The sequence below is a fragment of the Idiotropiscis lumnitzeri genome, chromosome 2 (genome assembly GCF_059441095.1).
Source record: "Idiotropiscis lumnitzeri isolate Australia: NSW breed Sydney's pygmy pipehorse chromosome 2, RoL_Ilum_1.0, whole genome shotgun sequence".
NCBI classification, from domain to species: Eukaryota; Metazoa; Chordata; class Actinopteri; order Syngnathiformes; family Syngnathidae; genus Idiotropiscis; species Idiotropiscis lumnitzeri.
Genome location: NC_142392.1, coordinates 34464642 through 34484309, shown reverse-complemented (window position 1 = coordinate 34484309; position 19668 = coordinate 34464642). Strand labels below are relative to the sequence as shown.

The 19668-nt window shown below is 43.7% G+C and overlaps 1 protein-coding gene across 1 annotated transcript; it reads left to right on the top strand.

Annotated features, from left to right (window-relative positions):
- The first annotated feature begins 2825 nt into the window (after window positions 1–2825).
- Window positions 2826–18749, top strand: LOC148342384 (C-type mannose receptor 2-like). The gene is made up of 23 exons (XM_088288164.1): window positions 2826–2919; window positions 3816–3845; window positions 3926–4090; window positions 7078–7200; window positions 7268–7384; window positions 7452–7484; window positions 7551–7686; window positions 7831–8004; window positions 8118–8239; window positions 8304–8464; window positions 8550–8673; window positions 8924–9011; window positions 9324–9330; window positions 10506–10692; window positions 10765–10822; window positions 10902–10968; window positions 11028–11161; window positions 11231–11274; window positions 11356–11529; window positions 11615–11763; window positions 11854–12150; window positions 12904–12954; window positions 18624–18749. The coding sequence occupies exons 1-23, from the start codon at window positions 2826–2828 to the stop codon at window positions 18747–18749; spliced, it is 2661 nt and encodes an 886-aa protein (XP_088144290.1).
- Window positions 18750–19668: the final 919 nt, after the last annotated feature.

Genomic DNA, 19668 nt, shown 5'->3' with positions numbered 1-19668 from the left:
ACGCAATTATACATGCCGTTGGATATAACGAATCCGCGCGACTGCTATAAATTAGAGGCGTGCCTTGCCGAAATTAAACAATGGATGTCTTTCAATTTTTTGCGTCTTATCTCAGATAAAACCGAGATGCTCATCATTGGACCAGCGCGTCATCGGTACCTTTTCAAAGACACCACTCTGAATATCGATAAATGTAATATTATCCAAAAGGATTCAACAAAAAATCTCGGTGTTATATTTGACGCAACTATGTCTTTTCAAATGCACATTAAAAATATTACTCGAACTGTGTTTTTTCATCTGCGTAACATTGCTAAAATTCGCCCAATTCTATCAACGTGTGACGCGGAAATCTTAATCCATGCGTTTGTTGCGTCTCGCCTCGACTATTGTAACGCTTTGCTCTCGGGTCTCCCCATGTCGAGTATTAAAAGTCTGCAGTTAGTTAAAAATGCAGCAGCTAGACTCTTAACTAAGACGAGAAAGTTTGATCATATTACCCCGATGTTAGCCAATTTGCATTGGCTTCCGGTCCACTTGAGATGTGATTTTAAAGTTCTGCTACTTACTTTTAAAATATTGCACGGCTTAGCACCTTCTTATCTCGTTGACCTCGTGGTACCATATGTTCCGTCCCGAAACCTTCGCTCACAAAATGCTGGTCTTTTAGTGATCCCGCGAGCCAAAAAGAAGTCCGCAGGTTCTAGAGCGTTCTCTATTCGGGCACCAATGCTTTGGAAAGCACTACCCTCAGGTATTAGAGGCGCCACCTCAGTAGAAATGTTCAAAACACTATTAAAGACGCATTTATACTCTTGTGCATTTAGCTGAAATATTTGTTGGCCTGTTTACTGCCGCTTTTTTTTCTTTTGTTTTCTTTTCTACCCCCTTTTCCCCCGGCTGGGGGATTAGGTGACGGTGACCCACTAGGAAGTTTAAGGCATTGACCAACTGGGCATGCACCTGTTCCAGGGATGTCGTCTTCCTGCAGCGCGACATTTGATCAATTTATTTATATACTTTAGCATCTAATTTAATTATTTGTTGGCCTGTTTACTGCCGCTTCTTCTCTTTTCTGCCCCCTCCTTCCCCTGCTTGGGAATTAGGTGATGGTGACCTGCAATGAAGATTACGGCACTGACCAACCGGGGAGGGACCTGCTCTGCCGAAGTCGTCTTCATGCAGCGCCTCTTCTGATTTCCTTATATTTCAGCACTTCGTTGAACTACTTGTTGGCCTGTTTGCTATTTCTGTTCTTTCTTTTCTGTTCCCAATTCCCCGAATTAGGTGATGGCGATTCACTTGGAAGTGGCTGTACTGAATTTACACCAACTGACCGGTACAAGATCGAAGGCTCATCTTCGGATATGCTGCCATGGATATTACGGCCCTGGATGAGGACCCAGTCCACTGAAGTCATCTTCCTGCAGCACTTCATTCAATTGACTCTTATATTATCTCATCTATTATTGCATAGCATCATTGTATGTGTCAAATGTTGCCCAGTTGGCATCCATTGCAGCCTGGTCATCCTGGAAGGGGGATTCCCCCATCTGTGGTCCCTTCTCAAGGTTTCTCACTTTTCCCCTAATGAGGTTTTGTGAGTTTTTCCTTGCCCTCCTGGGGGTTAAGATCGGGGATGTCGATTGTGGCTATGTAAAGCCCTTTGAGACTGTCTGTGATTAAGGGCTATACAAATAAAATTGACTTGACTTGACTTGACTTGATCAGCGTCGTCGTTGGTGCATTGAAGTCGCTGGTTGGCGTCGAGGATTGAAGTCGCTGGTTGGCGTCGAGGATTGAAGTCGCTGTTTGGCGTCGAGGGTTGAAGTCGTTTTTGTGAGTGAAGGTTTCGGGACGGAACATATGGTACCACAATGTCAACGAGATAGGAAGGTGCTAGGCTGTGCAATATTTTATAGGTCAGTAGCAAAACTTTAAAATCACATCTCAATGCAAATTGGAAAACACTTCCAAGGTGAGGGTCCAGACAAAGCACGGCTCACTTAAGAAGAATAAAATTATTGGACTCAGTTTTCCCTTGACCGGACGCGGGTCACCGGGGCCCACTCTGGAGCCAGGTCCGGAGGGGCTATGTCCCTCTCTAGCTGGGAAGGAGCCCGAGCTGGTGTGTGAGGCAGAGAAGTTCCGACTAGATATAATCGGCCTCCCCTCCACACACAGCTGGGGCTCTTGTACCAGTCCTCTTGAGAGGGGTTGGACACTTTTTCACTCTAGAGTTCCACAAGGTGAGAGATGTCAAGCAGGTGTGGGCATACTTATTACCCCCTGGCTTGGTGCCTGTACATTGGGGTTTACCCCGGTGGTCGAGAGGGTAGCCTCCCTCTGCCTTAGGTTAGGGGGATGGGACTTGACTGTTTGTGCTTATGCCCCAACCAAACAACAGTTCACAGTATCCACTCTTTTTGGAGTCCCTGGAAGGAGTGCTGGAGAGCGCTCCCCCTGGGGGCTCCCTCGTTTTGCTGGGGGACATCAATGCTAATGTGGGAAATGACTGTGAGACCTGGAAGGGCGTGATTGGACGAACCCATCTGGACTTCTGTTCTCAATGTGGATTGTCTATTACAAACACCATTTTCAATCGTAAGGGTGTCCATGTGTGCACTTGGCATCAGGACACCCTCGGCTGCAGTTCGATGATCGACTTTGTTGACGTCTCATCGGATTTGGGGCCACATGTGGACACTCTGGACATACTGATCTTTCATCTGATCACCACCTGGTTGTGCGTTGGCTCCGACGATGTGGGGTGATGCCGGTCCAAGCGGAATGCAGCTTTGACGCTTGGCGAAGCAAAAATTCGGATGTGGGAGGAGTTCGGTGAGGCCATGAAAATGACTTCCAGATGGTTTCGAGAAAATTCTGGTCCACCATCCGGCGTCTCAGAAGAGGGGAGCAGTACGCCATTAATACTCTTTACAGTGTGGATAGGGTGTTGCTAACCTCGACTCAGGAGAACACTGCGAAGACTCTCATTCTAATGGCACGCCTTCCTTGGAGGAAGCAGGCCTGAAGACTCTGAGGTGGACTCACCTATCTCTGGGGCTGAAGTAACCGAGGTGGTTAACAAGCTCCTCGTTGCCAAAGCCCGGGGATGGATGAGATGGCTCTGGATATTGTAGGGCTGTCATGGCTGACACGCCTCTACAACATTGCGTGGACATCGGGGACAGTACCTCTGGAATGGCAGACTCTTTCTGCTTGTTTCAATTTTAAAGACAAGTAAGAGAATAGGATACTTATTATTCTGGACTCATTTGAGATGGGAATACAGGTTTAAAGAGATAGTTGCGATGTTATAGTATCTGATAAATGTAAACATTGTTGGTTTGGAAACTCCAAAAGAGAGTTACAAAAAATAAATAAATAAATAAAATAAAATAATTAATTGACCATTTAAGTGTTGAAAATGCCTCACTGTCTGTGATGATACAATGGTCATGGGTGAACAATGGCTAATTTTGGGACTTCCTGAAAAATTATTTTTCGAAGCGCGAGATGCTGGAATCATTTGAGTGCTTATGGAAGAACTGCGGCGAGAAGCCGCCCCAATGGCACGCAACACACTAAAGTCACGCGACGTCTTCAATGTCGTCCACAGAACTACCACTCATGGGACCCACGCAATCCTTCCGGAGACTGTGCGCTACTTTCATCTTCTGGACAACTCTATGGCGGCTCCTGCACTTCCACTGAGCCGTTCTTCTGCCAAAAAGGTCCAAAAGTTCAGAGTGTCACTTTGCACGTAATCTTGTCGTGCGCTCTCATATTTGTTCCCTTTCGCATCCCTGCAGCCAAGCACCAAGGACCTCAACCTCTGCTAGGTGGGCGTCGCATACTGCGGTCAACATGTGGTCGCCTGTCGTGCGTGCGACTTTGATCTCAAGCGCCGTCTCGCTTGCAGGCTGGACTGACAAATGCGGCTTGTGGCTGGACGGCAACTCCGACGACATCTGCTACCTGATCAACCGCAAGTCCAAGACCTGGATGCAGGCCCAAGACGACTGCCAACGCCTCGGAGGGAACCTGCTCAGCATCACCGACTCGCAGGAGCAGAGCTTCGTATACGGTAAGATTGCCATCTCCGTCAAAATTGATAAATTCCATTGTAAATTGCGGAAAGATTCTCTGCATCATTCGCACAGTGGTTGCGTTGTTAATTATTGCCAGTTCATAATTCTTATTATGCTTCACAGCTTTTTCCTCTCCAAGTCTGTTCGTTCTTGAGTGGCGGTTGTGACCGATCATATATTCGCACCGCAGACGCTGCTGGGGCTTTAAAAGGAGGAGGTGTTACAAGGAACCAATTAATGATTACACTAGGACAATTTGGAAGCAAAAAATCTCTTGCAGAAAGCTGACATGGGAGCAATTAAAAGCACTAGTGCTGGCCTCTCTCTTAGTCTCATAACCACCGGTATAATGTTCGTTCTAAGTTCTATTTTGGTTTATGCTTTTACTTTGGAAAACAAGGACACAACCACAAATTGAATCTGTTGTCACGTTGCTTTTTCCATCAACAAATGTCAGGGAGACGCTTTTTTACATTTTTATTGGAGCAAATTTCTCAGTATGAATTCAATATAAACAAGCGCAAAAGTTACTCAACTATTGAATGTGGTTATATCCAAATCATGAATGTCATACTGAAATGGGGTTTAGAAGAATTAATTATCTTACTCACCAACACTGTTGCTCACTTTGATAAACTTCAAGCACTTCATGGCGCTGCAAACAGTTGAATGTTGCTTCAGATCTAAGGATGTTCAGATGTACAGTAAATGATGCATATTATGTACTTTTGGCAATGTCTTATTGGTAGGACATATGCAGCAACATATTAGCTCTTTCCACGGACCGTCAGTCCTTTTGTCGTACTTTTTTTTTGGGGGGGGGGGGGGGTTGTTAGTGGAGTAATACGGCTGATCGTGTTTAGTAAATCAGTGCCGTAGCCACTTCGGGAGTGTCAACCTCAGAGTAGTACGCTGTTCGGCCTTGTGAAAATGTGCTCATACTGTAAAATATTTGCTGGTATGATTGGGTATTAAAAAGGTATGGGGATGATAACCGCTGCAGTATGTCCGGTAAGAACATAGTATTGTCCAGGGGAGCAATAATCAATCATTGTAATCCCTGCCAGCTTTAATTTGCTTGGATATGTGTGTGATTTCTTGAGCAAATGCCAATGAAAAAACATGAGCGGACGTACTGTAATGCTTCGTAATCATGACACCAATTTACTGTGGTCGTATCAATACACCAAGTTCACAACAGTGCAGGCGACATCAACTGAAACGTCCTCAAACAAACTGTAATCCTGAAAATAGACACTAAATTGAACTTTTACGATTACTTTTTTGTCTGGTGGTTATTGCGGGTCCTGAAAAGGGTGGCAAAAACATGTCTAACTAAAATTAAATGACATGAACAGGCTAACCACCAGAGGATGCTATGACAGTCACGACAACATGGCAAAAAAACGAACCTGGCCTTTTTAACACTAACTTATCTTAAAGTTGCTGCGGTGTTGAAATGGAAGCGACCTGGGCCTGGTAGCCACTCTGACAACAGTTATTAAGCTTTCGATTTTAACCAGGTTGAGGGAATGTGTCAAACATTGTAACTCCGTTCCACATATTCGCAACGTCTGCAATGAATAAATACTTAAAATAGCATTGTTAGGATTATCCGGTATAATGAAAGATATCCTCAAGTAGGCATGCACCAATTCTGAGAAAGGACATAAAGCAAGCAACCACAGCTTGTCTTTTGCAACAGGGGAGACAGATTGTTCTCAGCGCACCCAGGTCATCCAATGTGTCCTTTATTGAGATAAAACAGGCGGCTGGTTACACGTGATAACATACCATATATCAGGGGTGTCAAACTCATTTTTGTGGACGGGCCACGAAGTAGTTGTGGTTTCCCTCAGAGGGCCGGTATGACTGTGAACCCATATAAATTGATTGGAAAGACAGTTTTGAAATCAGAAGCCAGTAAGTAATTATTCAACAATTTTTCAATTTATTTTAAAAGTGGAGGATTGGAAACAAATAAATGGCAATATCTCATATCTCAGTGTTGTTAAAAGTGAAGAAAATATGCTAGAAACAGGAAGTTGATGCAGATGATTTGCCCTTTGCGGGCCACATAAAATGAGGTTGCGGGCCATATTTGGCCCCCGGGCCTTGAGTTTGACACATGTGCCATATATGGAGTGGTTAATATATGTGTACTAGTGAATAGGTCAGTGTCTGAGTTTATGGGCATAACAAAAGGCAGTTTACAAGAAGCAATGTGTTTTTATACGATAACATGTGTACAATCATATGCAATTATTCCATCAACCATTGGTATCAATCTCTTGCCAAACTTTTGTACTCACCAGTCGGCAAGAGATACTTTCAAATCCTCAAGTCAAAGTGCAAAAAAAACTCTGAGGTCGAACAAATCGGAGTTCGAACAAAAAAAAAAAGAGAGATTCTTGCTTCGCAGTTCGAACAAACATCGGAGTTCGAACGCCGGTATGACGCGAGTGCGCACGCGAGGGTGGGATGCTGAGCCGCCAATTGACCAATTGTTGTCGCGTGCGGACGTGCTATGTGCTGCGAAGTGTTTTAGCCCCTAATCATGCCTCCAAAGAAGGTCAGAGCAAGCAACAAAGCTGCTACTAGCGAAAAAAGAAAAGTAGTGCGTACAACTATTGCATTTGATTCGGTGTTCGAACAAATCACTTTTCGAACAGGGTTCTGGAACGGATTATGGTCGAGAACTGAGGTTCCACTGTATATATATATATATATATATATATATATATATATATATATATATATATATATATATATATATATATATGCACAACAACTTCATTATGTTTTATACAACCCGAGAACAAATCAAGAAAATTGTTTCTGTTGTCCGGTAGAATCTTTCACACTGTGTGTGCCTCACATGCTAAAACATTTTGGCAGCAGTCAGTCCGAGCCGCCCTAACCCTGACCATTACACTTCTGAAATGGCTCCAACTCTTGACGGAAGGTTTTCTTTGACCCAAAGCTCTCCTGAAGCCTCTGTCGGTCGGCGTTACTTCTGTGTGGTTGGGCGCCAATCGCTCCATCGCTGAAGACGGCAGCAAGTGGGCTGACGGATCTTCGTTCAGCTTCGTCCACTTGCTCGCAGGTCGGTCTCAAAACTGGCTACATTTGGAGAACCAGAGGCACGCTTAGGATCTGTTGTCTCCTTCTAGGTTACCCCGATGCCAACTCTGCTGGACCCTGTCTTTCCTTACTCACTGGCAACGGCTACTGGAAAGCAGACAAGTGCGAGAACAACAAAGGCTACATCTGCAAGAGACAAGCACAAGGTAAGATGTGATGATGCCCCACTGATCCTCGTCACGTGTTGACGTCCACCTTTGTTTTCTCTTGCAGGAGGGACGTCAAAACAGTTGCTGCCTCATGATGGTGAGTCTCTTTGAATTGTGGCTTGAAATAAGGATAGACAAAAATGACGAGATGATTCTCTTGCAGGCTTTGTGGAGGAGCTTCTCTGCCAGGATGAGTGGAAAAGAATTGAATGTCCTGCTGAAAGCATCATCCACATCCAGCGACGTCTGTTCACATCTGCCAGGATCAGACGCAAAGACGCAAGAATCAACCTTCACAGGTTGTGTTTGATGAAATGTTTCAGATCGTATTGGCCAGACGGGTTGCAGTGGTCACCGGAAACTTAACGTGAACTTGGCATAACCACCGGGGTGTGATGACTTACAGGGAGTTGCATAATGGAAAACGTCCTCCCTCACTTCAGGAAAGTGTGTGACAACCGTCAGAGTTGCGCCCTCAGACCCTTGAAGCCGGACCCCTGCCCTGCCGTCTCCAAATACCACCACATCGTCTACAGCTGCAAACAGAAAGGTAAGAGTTGCATCGAGTTCCTTGACGTGGTCTTGGAGAAATACCCAGGAGAGAATGCAATGAACGAGTCTCAACAAAATCCAGATCTGACACAAGGACCCTCGCTAAGGGCGAGTGGCCAGACATCTAATAAGAGCACTGAGCTACCTGCTTTCGGATTTCTTCCGTGTGTCTTGACAGTCTGGTCATCATGACTGGAAGAATTACAGACGGGCCGTTTTCAGCCTCCTCCTCTCTCAAGCACTCTGAAGCCAACAAAGCTCGTCTGAATGGACAGCACTGCTGGATTCCGTCAGCAAAGCGTACGTAGAAAATTCACACGTTCGCAGCTCGGTGTCCTGATCCATCAAACGTTTTCCTCTTCAGCTACCAACAGCTGGATCCAGGTGGACCTCCGCCAATTGAGAATGGTGACAGGGATTGTGACCCAGGGGTGTAAGTACGATGACCACTCTGAGTGGTTCAGCAAACTTCAGATGCAGTTTAGTCCTGACGGGGCCACCTGGACTAACCACACCGATGGGATGGTGAGCGGGCGGGCAGCAAGCCAACCAATCCGACTCTACCCTTGCCTTGTCATTCAATGCAAACATGGAGGTGTTTTCGTTCTAGTTGAAGACTGGAGTCACTCACCTGCTAGACACGCCCATTTCTGCTCGGCACATCCGCATCCTGCCACTGGAGGATCGTGAGAAGTTCGGCCTTCGCTTTGACGTCTTAGGATGCCCGCTAGACGGTGAGCAAGACGGGCCACTGCTGTGAGAAGAAACACTGTTAAACATAGGCCTTGATTTAACCCAGGCGTGACAGTCCGAGGTGCAATCTGGCCTGTGAGGACAGAGTACACGTTCACTTTGTTGTCTCAATCAAAGTAACTGTTGTTATTCATTTTGTCCACCAAATGTCACACTGACGACCACTTCCCCAACATTCCGAAATTGCTTTGTCCTCATGATTTGACACCTGATACTGAGGCTCCTTTTCAGAGGCTGAGTATTGCACAATATCAGTCAACAGCTTCACTTCAAAGGAGTTTGCGGTGCTGGGAACCAATGTTCCCTCTGCGCTGCGCACGTGAGCAAATGCGCACGGCACTCACACTCTCAGCGCAAATGGCGTTATATTTTAACACGCATTCCCTCATTTCCACATCTAAAAAAATCTACATACAGGACAACACGCTATTCCCACTTTCCTATGAATTTCAGTAGCACGACTGAGGACGCACACTCAAGTATTGTTCTACGATAGTTTGAAGCCCACACATACACTCACGCTCACCACTGATGTGCCGTTGCAGACAACACACAGACGGCTCTATTCACAAAGTCCAAATATGGGCGTCGTTGACGAGCCTCTGAAATAAGGCAGTTTTGCGTTTTTCAGAGGTCAGGTGACTTAGAATTGTTTCATGTTTTATTAGATGGCCTGATTTTAGTTATGAGTGGATAATGTGGGACCATATTGAAACAGATTTTATTCAGTCTAAATAAATGAATAAATTATGCTTAAAATGATGGGTGTTATTTTTTATTTTCTAACTAAGGCTTATTTTTATGGAGGACTTGAAAAAAATTAAACAAATACACCATGAAATATTTCATTAAAACTGTCATGAATTAATTTATTAATTAAATGTGGAAATAAATAAATACATTTGTCATTAATTAAATTAGCAATGATTATATGTAATATACTATATATATATGTGTGTGTGTATTTAATTATGGATTTAATTAATTAATTAATTATGTATTCAATTATTTTATGGACCCGCGTTGCAGTGTTTCATGAATTTTATTTGTCAAACTCACCCATCAAAGTTAGAGGGCGGGGCTAACTCAAATCTTGTCCAAGCCGTTGCTTTGGCCTGGAGTGGTTGCAAACATGGCAGCTATGACGATGATGGAGGCCTTTCATGAGCTACCTTTATTGAGCCATCGAGGCTTATATTTAGTTGTTTTGCCTGAGCATTCAAACCAATGTGGGCGTGAATAGCGTCACCAAGTGTATCTGAGTATTTTCACAAGACACTTGGTTGGCATCAATCCATTATTCTGGAATTGATTTGCCTTGACTTGAAGAGCAGCCCAACCAATCATGTGTTAGGACCTGCCCACCAAACTTTGATGGGTGAGTTTTTTCAGATAAAATTTATGAAAATCTGCAACACGTGACTTAAATACATAAATAATACTTATGTAGATCGAATCATTGGTAATTTAATAAATTAATGGTGCATTTATTTATTTAATTCCATGTTTAATAAATGAAACATTAATGACAATTTTAATAAAACATTTCATGGTGTTTTTGGCACTTTCAGTCCTCCGTAGATTTGATCACAAATCTCTAGTTCCTATTTTCATATGTAGACGGTTTGAATGTTTTTGTCACATCTACATCATATAACAGGTGTGGTACTGGTTTGGCCGCCATGTGCATGTCATATGATGTGCGGTGTGGTCCAAGGGATGCTCAGGGAGTTTGTCTGAATGCTCAGACAAAAGGGAACATTGCTGGGACCCTTTTCCTTTTCTTCATGCACAGCCACACTTGTGACCGTAGGTGAGGGTAGGAACGTGGATCTATCGGTATACTGGGAGCTTGGCCTTTCAGCTCAGCTCCTTCCTCACCACAACAGACCGATCCAGAGTCCTCAACACTGCAAATACTGTACCGATCCGCCTGTCGTTCTGCCGCTGCAACTTCTCCTCGCTCGTGGGGAAGAAAAAAAAAAAGATACGGGGAAAAAGTTGATTGTCAAATTGTGGTGATTGTGGCCCCGGAGCTCAAATGAGTTTGACACCCCTGATTTCACCGACAGGTGTGCCCTCCTGTGCTAGCACACCCGCCAGCCTCAGCTTCACTGACGGTCCAATGACGTGAGTCAGACTTGACGCGATCTTTCCTGTGCTAACGCCTCCTCCTGCCGTCTCCTCGTAACACCCGTGTCTTTTGCAGGGTCCATTGCCCACCAGGCTGCGCTGAATCCAAACACAGTGTCTATGGAACTGCGGTCTACGATCAGGTAGGCAATTGTATGCCGGATAGGTTCCCGTCTTTGACACTGACTTTCTGCGAGTGCAGGACTCACACATCTGCGCGGCCGCTATTCACTCGGGCGTCATTCTGAACGAACTTGGAGGAGATGTGACTTTGCTGAAGGCGCCGCCTCAGAACGTCTATGTTGGCTCCACCAGCAACGGGATCACCTCGATGCAGTGCGCTGTCACATTTCACTGGCAAGTCCAATTAAGAGGCCCAGCTCATTCTCCCTTTTCTCTCTGCAGATATATCAGCAAAATGTCTTTGTCTTACACTTTTGTGGGTGGAGGTGAGTAGGAATGTCAAGAATCGAAAGTATTTTGGTAGGTTTCTACATCAACTAATCACGACACGGGATCTCAATGTGCAGAGCCGAGATGCTTGGGGCGTGACTGGGAGGAGTTTGCAGACGTCTGCTACAAACGTTTCGAAGACAAAAGGACGTGGTACAAAGCTCAAACCACCTGCATGAGTCACAGTGCCGAACTCGTGTCCATCCTCTCAGAGGTGGAGCAGGCGTGGCTGGAACAAGTCATGAACTTAAGTGCGCATCTCAACATTGAACGGTCCTCATCACATCTACTAGAGAGAACCGAAAGAGAGCTCTTGTTCCTATCCGTCCTCTGCAGCCACCAGCGACATGTGGATCGGACTGAACAACCTGGTAGAGCGTGGCAAATTTGTGTGGTCGGACCGCAGCAAGTTGACCTTCACCAAATGGGCAAGAGACCAACCTACCCACCTGTTCAAGAAGTTTTGCGTGGCGACGTTATACCAGGTGAGTGTGGAAGAAGTGAAGCATGCACTCTCCAGAGAGATTTTGTCAACACTGCACAATTCATTGAAATCTTTCGCATTTGACTTCCAGTCCGGTAGATGGGAGATGATGATCTGCTCGCAACTCAACAGCTTCATGTGTAAGATGCCCAAAGCGCATCATGCAATTACCTCAGTCAAGTCCGTGGAGGGACGTGCTAGTCCGGCTGGCGACATCGCACAGTCGGGCGTGACCACAATGTCAACTAAGCCCCCGACCATCACACCAACGACCACCAGGCCGACGACCAGCAGGCCGACGACCAGCAGGCCAACTAAGCAGGCGACCACCGAGACAATTAAGCAGCAGAAGAAAACTAAGCGGCCGACCGCCAGGCCACCTAAGCGGGTAAATAGCCAATTTTTGTCTGAGCATTTTTTGTTATCCTTTCCACACTGACAGTATCCATTAAAACAAAAAAACTTTGAAAATATATCATCCCTCCCTCCTTTCTCAACAAATAAATGCTGGAAGGAGCCACAAATTTTCATCCGTGTCTGACTTGAAGAGGCTTTTGAAAAATGCCATCTTACTTATGGACAAAATCTGTGTAAAACAGCAAAGGGTTTGAAACAAACAAGAAAATCATCACAATCTGTGATTTTTATTTTTGCAGTGCAAAGGGCTCTTTTGGATAAAAACGAGCAGAAAACCACTCAACAGTAGACCAACACTAAGTACAAGAACTCAATTTGTGCAAAACTGTTGTAGTAGAAGACAGCCATGTCTGCCACCCTGTGGTGAATGGTGATGTTGCAGCATTTGTTTATTTTGTTTTTCGTTTTTCTTCTAAAATTTGGAGTGGGGCAATTCTCTCTGGGATTGACACCCACCCGCCTGTTCTGGTGGAAAACAAGAGTTGTACAAATTCCATAGCGTTTCAGTTCAGTGGAGTTTCTGAGCAAAATGTGATTGCCCGTCCTTGTTTTTCTTGCAGATGCGGATGATGAAAATGTTCAAATTGTCGAAGGAAAAGTTGAAAGGCTGGCGGAATTAGACAGAGAAAAGTAAACGTAAGCACACTCGCCCACTGACCGCTTTGGCAAAGGTCCATTCTCCGAGCCGCCATTGTGCTGACCTGCGCTTCCTGTTTTCGTTCAGCTCGTCACCCGCCGTTGGATCGGCGCTTTCTACGTGCCCGTCATCAACGGTGTCTGCTGGATGGATTGTGCGGACAGCTCCTGCTTTTTTTTCTTTTTTCCATGTTATTTGATTTTTGGATTCTTTCTTCAGTGCATCCTGTGAAATCAGCATTGATTATGTTTATTTATTTTTTTGGGATGGCACAAATGAATAAAGCAAGAAAAGATAGGATATATATTGGGATAAGCCCTAGTAAGTAAATTCAGCAAAATCAGACTTAGAAGGAACATCTTGAATTGGACACAAGATGCCGACATACTGCCAACGCGCCAGCTCAACCCATTGCCTTCCAATTACACACAGACAGCTCAAAGTATGCCTTAAAGTTAAAACATACACGTCAATGCCTTTCATGTTTCCTTTACATGTGCCTTGCAAGGATTGAGATGATGATGAAAAGCATATTGATCTTAAAATAAGCCCCACAGTTGTGTTATACAGTATTACAGAATAATTTTCGATTTAAAGTCTGATTATTGCTTTGACACGGAATGACTGAAAAACTAATGTGTTTGTATTCAAATAGCTTTTGTGCTACGGCAGCCAATGCTTTGAAACTGCTTTGTGTGTGAAAATAGCCTGTGGATATGTCACTCTTAAAAATGTCACACATGATGTCAAGAAACAAATAAGTTTGAAACCTGTTGTCTACAGGAGAGAAAATGTTACAACATGATTGTATATGCATGTTATTCAACGTATTATGCTGCTAAGATCTAGAATATTAAGCATTATGTTTGTTTCAGTCTAAACTCGTGAGCACGCCCAGGTTGAGATGAAGTAATGGAAAAATACCAGATTCCCTCTCTCCTGGTAAACACGTCAGGGACTTTTCATTAGCCATGCACAGAAGGTGTCTGAAATTTCCGGAAAGACTGAGACTATATAAGCCTCAGAGCTCGGAGGAGCCTCACGCTCTTCTGCTGTGGATTTCAGGGGGGACACGCTGACGGCGAGATAATTTTGCATTTTTCTTGTTTGGGGTTTTTAACTCTGGATTGGATTATGCCAAATCTTTGCTTTGCTTTGAGAAGGTAATTAAACAAGAAATAAATTTTTCAGGCGCGTCGCGAGTGGAGAGCCAGCCAATTGTCTTAATCTCTGACCTTGGGCGTTAAGAACGGTTCACCCTTCAAGCTCACCTCAATTAGATTAGATCATTTCATCGCATTTACTCACTTATTACCCTTCTCTATTAATTCTTCCTTTTATGAGACCAAATGTTAATTCAACCAGGATTAGCATTTTATGACTTTTTCTTTATTATTACTTTTATTAACCAGAATTCAATTTGTATAATTAATGCAGTAATTCTGTGATTTACATGATTATCTGTTGTGTCCCGCGTCTGGCGGGATCGACTGTTGATTATTTACCAGGATTTACTTACTTTGATGAATGCAGTAATTCTGTGATTTACATGATTATCTGTTGTATCCCGCGTCTGGCGGGATCGACTGTTGATTCATGAATTATTTGCATTATTGTCTTAATAATAATTACTATTTTTCTTGATTCTTACTTTTATTAATTCATTTGATGAATGCAGTAATTCTATGATTTACAAGATTACATGTTGCATCCAGCGTCTGGCGGAATCGACTGTTGATTAATGAATTATTTGAATTATTGTCTTGATAATAAATCCTTTAAATTTAATTCTATGATTTTTACACGACACCTTTATACCAAATGAACGGCTTAGACCTTATGAACAACGGCTTTTGTTACCCTCTATGAAATAATTTTTTAAAAAAAAGTTTTCGCTGTCACAACATAAACAAGGCATTACGACTAAGTCAGTGAACAATTAGCCCAAAATATGACCCCGCCTACTGCCCGAACACAGCTGGAATAGGCACCAGCACCCCCGCGACCCTCGGGAGGAGAAGCAGCTCAAATGCAATGGATGCATAGAGTTGACAGAAATGACGGATATGCAAGATGGCATGATTATGTGAGTAAACCTCGGGCCAATTTTGTTTTTTTTAGATACTTCTTTCAGGCAGTGATGGTGCATTGAGTGTACTCTGCGATTGGCTGGCAACTAATTAAGGGTACACCCGAGGACAGCTGGGATAGACTCCAGCACCCCCCCCCATGACCCTACTGAGGAGAAGAGGTACAGATAATGGATGGATGGATGGCGCATTGTTCTTGTTCTTATTTCTGATCGAGATTTGTTTCTTTTTCATCATTTTGTATAATTGCAAAGACAGGCACGTGATCACATATCATTTATGAGAAGTCCACTTTACCATTTTATGATCAATTTTATTTGTGAATATGTTTTTGATTAATGCAGCTGTGTCTTAAAATTCTACTAGATTCCGTAATTACAGGGAAAAGACAATTACTATGCGTTATGTTGATAGTCAGTTGTTTTTTGTAGTTATGGAACGATTATCGGCCGGGCCTGCCTTTTTTTTAGCTTTCAAGGCAGATAAATTAAAAGCTGGTTTATTTTGTTTCGTTGCAGCGCACTTCTTTCTCTCTCTCTATTGTGCTCGTGGCCCTGTTGGCAGAGGCAGATTGGCCCACCCACAGATTGGTTACTGGTGCAGCCAATCAGCAGTAAGCTGCCTGTTTGCTTTTTCACCTCGAGTCACACGCACTATGGGGGAGGTCCCGCGAGCGGAGGAAGGTATAGCGACAGACTTTGCAGAAATTTGAATAAATGTCAGTCTACTACAACAAAGTTGTCTATTTTCTAAAAAAAAAAAAATAGAGCATTACTATGTTGGTAATCACTAGTAGTTTAACAAATATGTACTTAAAAGCATTTAAACTAAGTCAAGTTTAGGAGTTTTTATTTTACAAAAATCTGACACCATTTTAGCCCTTTTTTCAACAAATGAATATCGGCTTCAAATATTGGTTATCGGCCTCCATTGTCAGGTCTGGAAAGCGGTGGAGAGTGGACCCTTAAGCGCAGACTCAGGAGGTAGGATTGACAGGGTGTTTATTGGAGACCGTCAAGCAATACACAATAATCACTCTAGTGTCGATGTCTATGAATTTGTTAACCGCAAGGGTTCTATGATTACAACCGCCGGGGGGGGCGAAACGAAAAACGCTGGGAGACCGAGTCACTCCAGGAAACAAATAACGAGTTAACCGAAAACGCTTGCAACGCAAGGTACCGAAAAACAATGCTTACCACGAAAGGGTGAAGACAAAATCCAATTGAAACGAGAAACTTAAAGCGAGCCGTAAATAGCTGAGAGAAAACAAGAACACAAATACGCCAACAACAGAACGAGATCCAATCACGAGACAAACAATCTATGAACAAGAACATGAGCAAGAGCATGAGCAACGCAGGATAATAATCCGACGCGGGTATGTCCGCGTCAGCTGCTTAAATAGTTCAGTCATTAGCGTCTTAATGACGCGCAGCTGTGGTGATCGGAAGCGCGCCCCGCTCGTGGCCGCTTCCCGGAGCGGAGCCGCCGGGCCACGCCCACTCGCTGGGGACGCAACAGACGGATCGTGACATCCATGACTTCTAATAATCTATATCGGCTCTGATAAAAAAAGCATATTGGTCTGTCACAAGTTTTCAGGGTAGCCGTTCGGGTCTAAAACAAGTCTTTTTAAATCTCCACGAAATATTACCATTTTTTTACCACTATAATGACTGAGCACATCAACTAATTTCTCATTGAAAATATCAAGATTATATTATATTATATTATATTATATTATATTATATTATATTAATTATATTAATTATATTAATTATATTCTATTCTATTCTATTCTATTCTATTATATTATATTAGGGCGGCACGGTGGGCGACTGGTTAGCACGATGGCCTCACAGTAAGAGACAGCTGCGGTCGTGGGCTCGATTCCGGCTCCGGCCTTCCTGTGTGGAGTATGCATGTTCTCCCCGTGCTAGCGTGGGTTTCCTCCCACATTCCAAAAACATGCATGGCAAGTTGATTGAACACTCTAAATTGCCCCTAGGTATGAATATGAGCGTGAATGGTTGTTTGTTTCTGTGTGCCCTGCAATTGGCTGGCAACCAGTTCAGCGTGTCCCCCGCCTACTGCCCGAAGATAGCTGGAATCGGCTCCAGCAACCCCCGTGACCCTTGTGAGGAGAAGCGGTTTAGATAATGGATGGATGGTGCATTGAGTATTATATTATATATTGGGTGTTTTTTTTTTTATGCATTTCGATTGTTATTGTGTTGTCCATTGATTACGTTAGTCCTTTAATATTTGTCCACCTTAAATTTCTATCCACGTCGATTGCAGGCCCAACTCCTTTCCCATTCATCCAGTTCATTGTGAACAGCGCATAACCATCCATTTCTAATTCTCTTATTTTTTAATTATTATCAAGCCAAGTTGCTGGTATGGCTATTGTTAGGAGTGTATTCATTTTACTAAGAAATTATTTAATTTCAGTGAAATTATTATGCAGAGTTCTACTGTTAAAGTGTTTGACTGATAGTCCATTTTCTATTTTTACATTTACAGTAAATTATTCATTTGTATTAGTGATAGACCGATTATCGGGGCGATTTTACCGATTATCGGCATCTGTTGTGAAACCTGCTATTGTTGTGAAAGCGCGATATAAATAAAGTTGTATTGTATTGTATTATCAAGTTGGGTCTGGCCCCTCCGGTTTCAAATTTGCCCGTGCGATGATCTCAATGCACCTGAATGTTTTCTTGCAGCAATAATTTTTCTTTGAAATTTTTCAAAACTTGGGTTCCCATGTTTCACCTGGTCCTTCCTCCGCTCAATCCAAAACCAAGTTGTACCGCTTTATTTTGACCCTCCCATTTTATCCGTTACTCCTAATAACATGTCACATACCTAATTCATTTCCGTTTGCATATTTTTACAATCTTCAGTTTGTTTGCTTCGTTATTTTGATGTCATCAGCTTCCTTCTGTGTGAATTGTATTCTGACCTTTAGTTCCTCGTGTCCATCCATCCTTTATCCGCCGCTCATCCGGGGTCAGGTCGCGGAGGCAGCAGCGAAGCCCAGACTTCCCGCTCCCCCAGCCACATCTTCCAGCTCTGCTGTAGGGATCCCCAGGCGTTCCCAGGCTAGCCGGGAGACATAGTCTTTTCAGCGTGTCCTGGGTCGTCCCCTGGGCCTCCTGCCCGTGGGACATGCCCGGAACACCTCCCCAGGGAGGCGTCCAGGAGGCATCCTAATCAGATGCCCGAGCCACCTCATCTGGCTCCTCTCTACGTGGAGGGGGAGCGGCTCGACACTGAGTCCCTCTCGGATGGCCGAGCTTCTCACCCTATCTCTAAGGGAGAGCCCAGACATTGCGGCCGCTTGTATCCGAGATCTTGCTCTTTCGGTTGCGACCCACAGCTCGTGACCATAGGTGAGGGTAGGAACGTAGATCGACCAGTAAATCGGGAGATTCGCCTTATGGCTCAGCGCCTTCTTCACGACAGAACGAAACAGCGTCCGCATCACAGCAGACGCTGCACCGATTTGCAGAGGCCCGAGTGCATTGCTGCCTAAAAGTGCTGCCATATATTTGTAAAGTTAAAAAGACAAAAGTCGAATTTGGGGTGATTCAAAACAAACAACAAAGTTTCTTGGAAATACTGTTTTCTCCACAACTTATTATATGGCTACAAGACAGAGGCCCAACTAGTTAGCTGCAAAAACGGGCTTCAATTTGCTGCATTCAGATTGCCTTCTTTTTCATTAAGTTATTTGCTTATTTTATGGAGCCCCAGATCGAGCTGCTGCGGGACACCAAGCGCAAATACGAGAGTGCGCTGGGACTGGCACGAGTGCTGACCAATCAGTTCTAGAACATGGTGCAGATGCAGCATGGGCTGGGCGACACCTTCGCTGACCTCAGTCAGAAGTTGTCAGAGCTTCAGGTTACCACTGCAAGATAAACCACATAATTTGCGCAATGTGTAAAAATGTACTGCCCAAGTCATGAAGTAAACAGATAGTCTCGAAGCTGTATCATTCAAATTAAAAACAAAATATCGTCAGATTATAATCATAGTCCGGAGCAAAAACACATAACTTTTTGCTTAAACGGGCTGCCCCAGACTGTTTTAGTTTGAGTGCAAGGCCACAAAGAAAATTCCTCTGAGGTATGTTGCATAGCACAGAGGCCAAATAGTTTGCTGCCAGAATGGGCTGCCCCCTAAGTTTGACTCATGAAGTCAATGAGCAGAGTTGATTGAGACCAAATAAACGGATTGCTCGTCCTTGTAAACAGGTATGACGCGCAAGATCCCACCAGAATCCCAACTACAGACATATACACACATATCAGTAAAAATAAAAAATAAAATATTTTCTTATCTGTAGTTTGTCCAAAGCATAGACAACAAACACAAATACTTTTCTGCCTAAACAGGCTGCCTTACATTTTTGAGTCATTCAGGAGATAGTCAGCATTGAGTGCAGAGTAATTTAAAAAAAGACGGTAAAGAAATTCCTCGCAGAGGCCAAAAAGTTGGCAGCCTAACCAGATTGTCCTTCAATCCACATCAGTTTTGAGTGAGGACCATGAAAATATGAAGTTCCTTGTGAACATGAGTTGTTTTGTGACAAAACGGGTTGCCGTAAAATCGCTCATGAAGTTAACAGACAGGAATAAACATCTCCTTAAACAGCCTAATTAAGCGTGGAGCCATTACTGAACAAAGCAAAAAAAAAAAGAAAAAAAACAGCATAGGTATTAAAAAAAAAAGAAAAATCTTTGTAAAT